This window comes from Nestor notabilis, unplaced genomic scaffold (assembly GCF_000696875.1).
Source record: "Nestor notabilis isolate BGI_N333 unplaced genomic scaffold, ASM69687v1 scaffold20353, whole genome shotgun sequence".
NCBI classification, from domain to species: domain Eukaryota; kingdom Metazoa; phylum Chordata; class Aves; order Psittaciformes; family Psittacidae; genus Nestor; species Nestor notabilis.
Genome location: NW_009920839.1, coordinates 693 through 7,758, shown reverse-complemented (window position 1 = coordinate 7,758; position 7,066 = coordinate 693). Strand labels below are relative to the sequence as shown.

General features: G+C 43.8%; 1 protein-coding gene across 1 annotated transcript; it reads left to right on the top strand.

Annotated features, from left to right (window-relative positions):
• The first annotated feature begins 222 nt into the window (after positions 1 to 222).
• Positions 223 to 6,718, top strand: NCL (nucleolin). The gene is made up of 14 exons (XM_010010873.1): positions 223 to 300; positions 918 to 1,206; positions 1,540 to 1,686; positions 1,955 to 2,125; positions 2,342 to 2,425; positions 2,672 to 2,807; positions 3,058 to 3,194; positions 3,660 to 3,786; positions 3,931 to 4,064; positions 4,398 to 4,533; positions 4,631 to 4,782; positions 5,275 to 5,401; positions 5,822 to 6,054; positions 6,229 to 6,718. Exons 1-14 carry the CDS (start codon positions 223 to 225, stop codon positions 6,306 to 6,308), a joined length of 2,031 nt encoding a protein of 676 aa, XP_010009175.1. The 3' UTR covers positions 6,309 to 6,718.
• The last annotated feature ends 348 nt before the right edge of the window (positions 6,719 to 7,066 follow it).

The window sequence follows — 7,066 nt, the reverse complement described above, 5'->3', positions numbered from 1 at the left end:
CCCCGCGTCCCCGGTTGTCCCCGTTACGTTCCCCCGCCGCGCCGCGGGGCTGCGCGTGGGGCCGGTGGGGACAAGGCGGGGCAGCCACGTGGTTGGGGCAGTTGTCCGACAGGGCGGCCCCGGAGCATAAGCGTGCTGCTCGGTGTCGGGCAGAGAAACGAATGCTACCTAAGAGCTCGCTCTCTCTTTCAGACCCCAAAGAATCAGATTAAACAGAAAAAAATGGCTCCTCCCCCGAAAAAGGTCGAGGAAAGTGAAGAAGAGGAGTCCTCTGAGCTAGAGGAAAGCAGTGGAGAAGAGGTGATTAATCTAAAAATGGAGTAGAAAGGATGCACGTGTTACAAAAGTGTCATGGGGGGGTGCATAGTGTGTGACACAAAGTCGACATTAATAAGCAGTTGGTGTCTGTCAGTTGGCTGTGGCTCAAGAATAAACTGGATGTCAAAAGAGAAAAATGGTGTTGGGAAAAGTAGCTTTGCTGCTCAGTTTGTGCGTCCAGGCTTAGGGAAGGACTGCTGGGATCTGAAAGCCATCCTAGGATGGATCAGCAAGTGGGCAGGTAATTACAGCAGTAGATAGGCATTGGCAATAATTGGTTTGTCACACATAAATAACATGCAGCACTAAAAATTTCAAGCTCTTGAACTCTACCAGAGATACCACTGGTCTTGGTTCACGATCAGGAAATTTGGAGATGCTTTAGCGTTCCATAAGCAGTCTGTTAAAAACATGAAAAAGCTGGTATTGAGCTTTATTAATTCCATAGAATAGGAAATTAATGTCATTAAACAGAAACTGCCTGAAGGACATGCTTTAGAGTGTAGTTGCTATATATTTGTCTGACAGCGATGTAATAATAGTTTAAAGGGCCACTGTAAAGGGCCACTGTAGGAGTCTTACACTAATGTGTATTTCAGATGATTCCTCTGAAGAAACCACAAAAAGTAGCAGTTACACCAGCCAAGAAGGCTGCTACCCCTGCAAAGAAGGCTGCAACTCCTGCAAAAAAGGCAATTACACCTGCCAAGAAGCCTGTGGCTACTCCAGCTAAAAAGGCTGTTGCTCCATCACCTAAAAAGGCTGCTGTCCTAACCAAGGGAGCAAAAAACGGCAAGAATGCTAAGAAGGAAGAGAGTGAGGATGAAGATGATGAGGAAGATGATGAGGAGGAGGAGGAGGAAGAAGATGAGGAAGATGATGAATCTGGTAAGCTATTTTTGAAATACATGTTCATCCTTGCATAAGCTGACTAAAACTGCTCCAATCAAGTTGCTGAAATTCAGTACTATTAGGATTGAAAGTTTAGTATTACTTAGTATTTGTGAGAGGGGGTTCACTAATTAAAAGGTGTAGAAGAAGGAAAAGTGGGGAATTGGTGAAGTTTGGAGGAAGGAGAATTAATTGGGCGTGTGAAGCATCTTCTAGTTTTCTGATTGTTCTTCTCTGAGCTTTGCCAAAATCTGGTGCAAGAAGGTACTCTACTAGCAAAATTTGAATTCTGGGTGGTATGGGTTAACAGTTGCTGTGCTGTTGGTGCAGATGAGGAAGAGGAACCAGCAATGCCTGTGAAGCCTGCAGCCAAAAAGCCTGCAGCAGTACCAGCCAAAAAGCCTGCAGTTGTGCCAGCGAAGCAAGAATCTGAAGATGAGGATGAGGAGGAGGATGAGGAGGAGGAAGAAGATGATGGTATGTGGGTTTTTTGGAAAACTAACTCAAAGCAAAAAGGAGAAAGATCTTTCAAATATGTTAAACTAATAAGCACTTCTGGGGAGCGAGAGTGGATGTGTGTAACTTAATGGATTAGTGGGAGTGATAGTGAGTGTTATTCAACTCCTTTCCTGAGAACATACAAACTTAAGGAAGCACAAAAGACGCTATTTTACTCTACAAGTCTTAGTCTCAGAAGGGGCTTAATCTTGAATATGTCTGAAATCCTATGCTCAACTTGTTTCAGAGTCTGAAGATGAAGCCATGGACACAACTCCTGTTCAGGTGAAGAAGCCTACTCCAGCAAAGGCTGCACCAGTGAAAGCCAAGGCAGACTCTGAAGAGGAGGAAGATGAAGAGGAGGATGAGGAAGAGGAAGAGGATGAGGAGGAGGATGAGGAGGAAAGTGAGGATGAAAGTGAGTTTAAATGGTTTTTGGGGCTGTAACTCTTAAGAATTATGCTTGAGCAACTTTTTTGTCCTGTCATGGTCTTCTGGGCAGAGGAGCAGTTCCTGTAGTGACAAGAGAAGGTCTTGTGCATGATGGGTGTACAGATTAATGCTTCAGTATCGGTCCATTGTAGGAAAAGTTGTTTTGTACTTACCAGTGGTTGTGGTTGTTTTCTTATTACAGAACCTGTTAAGGAAGCACCTGGAAAGAGGAAGAAAGAAATGGCTAATAAAAGTGCACCAGAGGCCAAGAAAAAGAAAACAGACGGTAGGGGTTATGGGCTTATCAAATAACACTTGCTGATGGACTGTTACTGACTGATGGGTGAAGTGTGTAACTGTGAAGTGCTGAGTGGGGCTTTTTTCCAGCACAAGTGATGATAATAAGGGACTTAATACTGAAATATGATGTCACTTTTGAGCAGAAACTGATGTGCTAAAGCTCTCTGTTTCAGTTCTTAAGGGAAAAAAAAAAAGCCTTAAAGCCCAGCTTGATATATCTTTTCATTTAAAGGGCCCACTTCAGCTTTCTCTGTCTTCGTGGGAAATCTGGTCCCCACCAAGGACTATGATGAACTGAAGACTGGTCTCAAAGAATTCTTCGGGAAGAAGAATATTGAAGTTTTAGATGTCAGAATTGGTGCTTCCAAGTGAGTTCATCAGTAGAATTTTGCTGCTAATTTCTTACCATTGGCAGTAATTTGTTTGGAGAGGTATCTCCCTAAAGGGAGAGCTGCCACTTCAGTATGGAGCTGCTGTTCTGCACTGTTATGTGGGTCAGTTAGCATTCATTTACTAACAGTCTAGCTTGACCATTGGGGACCTCTCTTGTTCTGTGAGTTTGTGTTCTCTGCTACTAGAGGTACATCAGTTTTAATAGTAAGGTTACTTTTTTTTTAGGCGATTCGGCTATGTAGACTTTTCATCTGCTGAAGATCTGGATAAAGCTCTCCAACTGAATGGGAAGAAGTTAATGGGTTCAGAAGTCAAACTGGAAAAAGCAAAGAGCAAGGAAACTATGAAAGAAAATAAGAAAGGTACAACCTACAACTCCAAATACCTGTGCACATCAAAGAAAAGATGTCATCAGGTCTTGGAGCAGGCTTGGATCAGTAACGTCAGCGCTGTTACTGGTGGCCACTGTTGCACTCTTAAGGCAGATTTTCCTGGTTTGGGCTCTACATAATACAGAGTTTCTCAAATGCTAACATACAGTTAGGCAAGTTCAGACAGGAATATCTGGAAATGTGATCACTAGAAATACAGTGTGCATGGGGGGGAGGGGCTGAGAAGGAAATGTGGGCCTTTCTGATCTTGACGCTCTTAAGAGAAGTACAGTGGCAGCCTAATTTCTATCATAGTTACTTTTTCAGCTCATGAAAGTGCGACTGTTTTTATAGTGGTGTTTCTGCTGGGTCAACTCACTGATTCTCACTAAACTGGCAGTGTAAATGAGAAGGGTTTTTTAGCTGGTAATGTGAAAGTAACTTCTTTTTTTGCAGAGAGAGATGCTAGAACACTGTTTGTGAAGAATCTGCCCTACCGCTTAACTGAAGATGAAATGAGAGAGGTGTTTGAAAACGCACAAGAAATCAGAATAGTAATGAACAAAGAGGGGAATAGCAAAGGGTATGTAGCTGTTGGATGTTTGCTGTTCCTTTGTATTATTTGTATAATTTTTGAAGTATTTTTCTTCCACATCCTTCCTCCCATTCACAAACTTTAATCATTTATGGAAGGAGGCATTTGCTTATGTCCTTTCATGTGCTGTAGGATGGCCTACATTGAATTTAAAACAGAAGCTGAGGCAAACAAAGCTCTGGAGGAGAAGCAGGGCACAGAGATTGATGGTCGTGCCATGGTTATTGATTTTACTGGTGAGAAGAGCCATCAAGACCATCAGAAAGGTACTTTTCTAAACCAAAAATGTGCTTATGTATGACATTTAGGGTTTATTTTCACTTGTTTAAGAAGTTTGCTAGGAATAGAGCAACTTGAAGCACTGCAGGGAAACTAAGATAGCAGGAAGAGACCTTTTGCATATCTTGTGCTGTGCATTCTGATGCTGGTGCATGTTTCTAGATGACCAAACCAGTGTTGCACTTTGCCTTGTGCCTCACCTTGAGGTGAGAAGGGGGCAGCAACTACTTTCATTCTAGAGAGGGTCTTGTAACTACAGGCAATGAGCTCTCCTCCTCCAAACTTGCACTTAACAGCAATTTTCTGATTTTTCTCCATAGGAGGTGGAGAGAGGGAGTCAAAGACCTTAATTGTGAACAATCTCTCATACGCTGCTTCAGAAGAGACTCTCCAAGAACTGTTCAAGAAAGCTTCTTCCATCAAGATGCCACAGACCAACCAGGGCAGGCCAAAAGGGTATGTTGTGCTGTTCTCCTGCTTTGGCATTATAAATGACTTGCCTCCCTGGATCCCATATGCTCCCAGGCTGACCTAAATCTTTCTCTCCAAATAGGTACGCATTTGTAGAATTCCCCACCACTGAAGATGCCAAAGAGGCACTGAATTCCTGTAACAACACAGAGATTGAAGGCAGAACGATCAGACTGGAATTCAGTTCACCAGGGTGGCAGAAAGGCAATACGAACGCAAGAGGAGGATTTAATCGTAAGTTTTCAGGTTTGATCTTGAGACAGCTGTGACAGGAGTGTACTATTCATGTGAATGTAGGGCTGCATGTCCGTGGAGTGAAAAGCTTGCATCGAAAGGGAGTGTGCTGGATATGATGACTGACTATCTGAAATGCTGATGAAACTACTGCCGAAGTCCTCTAGATAGTCAAGTGCTGATCCGGCAGCATCTGTCCAGTTAGTGTCCCTGTTGGTAAGATGCAAGCATTTATTTAAAAAAGAAAAAGGGGAAAAAATACTTAGACAGTATCAGGTTGGCTGATGGAGATGCTTTTGATGTCGGGTCCCAACTACAGTTCTGAAAAAGCTTTTTCCAGGACTAGTTTAAATGCCTGAGCTGTTCCTTCAAAACCAACCCCTCAGCCTTTGCCAGCTGTTGTAGGAGTCAGCAATGCAAGCTGGCTGCTATGTTAGGAAACTGGTGGCTACCTTGCTAGGGCTTAGTGATCTCTGTATTCTCTTTGCACAGAACAAAGCAAAACATTGTTTGTCAGAGGTCTTTCGGAGGACACCACAGAGGAGACGCTAAGAGAATCATTTGAAGGCTCTATAAGCGCTAGAATAGTCACAGACAGAGACACTGGATCATCTAAAGGGTATGTTAAAACACTATGGATTAGCTGGGTCGCTGCAAAGTCTCGCTTCAACTGATAACTGCAGTGCAGAGTGATACTCATGCTCATGTGGGTGATTTTTGAAGCTGGTAAGTTGGAGGGAACCAGAAGACAAGATTGCATACAGCTCTGGGTGGTCTGTTCATAGACTTGCTTCTCAATGAGCTCCTTCCTGCCAACAAATCCATGGCAGCCTATGGATTCGCACGAGAAGAATATTAACTGTTCAGTACTGGCAAACTCGCAACAGGACTCCATCCGTTGTGATCAGCCACTGCTGTTCCACAAGTAATGCTGCTGCAGGAGTGTAGGCATTTGTTTCCAAAGGGATTGCTGTCGAGTACCTGTAGGTGGTGCTACAGCTTGCGGAGTTTAATCATACTCTCTTAACCTGTTTCCTAGGTTTGGGTTTGTGGACTTCAGCTCCCCAGAAGATGCCAAAGCAGCTAAAGAAGCCATGGAGGATGGAGAGATAGATGGGAACAAGGTGATCCTTGATTTTGCCAAGCCAAAGGGTGAATTTCAGCGGGGCGGCGGATTTGGCGGTGGATTTGGTGGTCGTGGTGGCAGAGGAGGAGGCCGAGGAGGAAGAGGTGGAGGATTTGGTGGCAGAGGTGGTGGCAGAGGATTTGGAGGTAAGAAGAGGCAAACAACTGCTGTTCTAAGGGAGGTTGCTCAAAAACTAAATGGAAGCTTGGGATTATGGTGTGGTGTCACCATGGAGCATTTAATATGAATATATTTTCTGTCCTGTGCTGAGGTGGGTTGGACAACCTGTAACTCTGCTTCTTGTCTTAATTACTTTCTAGGTAGAGGAGGTGGCTTCCGAGGAGGCAGAGGAGGAGGTGGAGAACACAAGCCACAAGGGAAGAAGATAAAGTTTGAATAAACTTCCCCTTTCCTTTCCCTTCTGCTCTCTGAGACTATCTGAAAGGACTCCGGGGGTTTTTATTCTCCTTTGATCTTGGCGGAGCCTTCGGAGGACATTCCAAGATGCGAAGCAGTACTGTGAGCCGCTTGGAAGATACAATTTTCATTTCAAGGAAGAGAGAGCAAGCCATTTTGACTGCTTGCTTATTCAAACGAACTTTTTAAAAAAAAATGAGCGATAGATGTGGGAATTTACCCCTTGTCTGTGAGTTGTCTTGAATTTATAATGTTTTACCCATGTACAAAAGGTTTTGTTTTTCTTTTTTTTTCCTATAAACTTCTGTAGCATTTTTGCTGTAAAAATGCAGAATGTTTTATCACTTGTGCTTCAGCACCCTGTCATGGACAGATTAAAGGACCTAAACTGGTTCATGTTACTTCTGTGCCACTAAATGAAACAGGTCTCTGAGAAATTCTGTCCTGAACCTTCTCTCTCAAGTTCAGGTCATTAACGTCAGAGGTGGCAGCTCTTGTCCTGCTTTCCTCTAGGCTGCGTCACCTCCCAGCAGTGTATGTGTGCAGGGAGGAGCAGGAGAGAGGAAGGTGGTGGCTGAGAATGCTGTGGCTGTAACCATACTTTGTTTTTTACTGAAGCTGTATGTAATGTTGCATGCTAGCCAATTACTTTTTTACTTTCTTTTTAAATGAGTAAAACGATCTTCTACCACGGCCCTGCAGCTCAGTCACACTGACAGGCATTGCCTCTTGTCCTTCATT

Coding starts and splice junctions, on each gene's coding strand:
- NCL (XM_010010873.1), top strand. CDS start 223: ATGGCTCCTCCCCCGAAAAAGGTCGAGGAAAGTGAAGAAGAGGAGTCC. Junction 2,126..2,341: donor GGAGGAAAGTGAGGATGAAA/GTGAGTTTAAAT, acceptor TTCTTATTACAG/AACCTGTTAAGGAAGCACCT. Junction 6,055..6,228: donor TGGTGGCAGAGGATTTGGAG/GTAAGAAGAGGC, acceptor ATTACTTTCTAG/GTAGAGGAGGTGGCTTCCGA.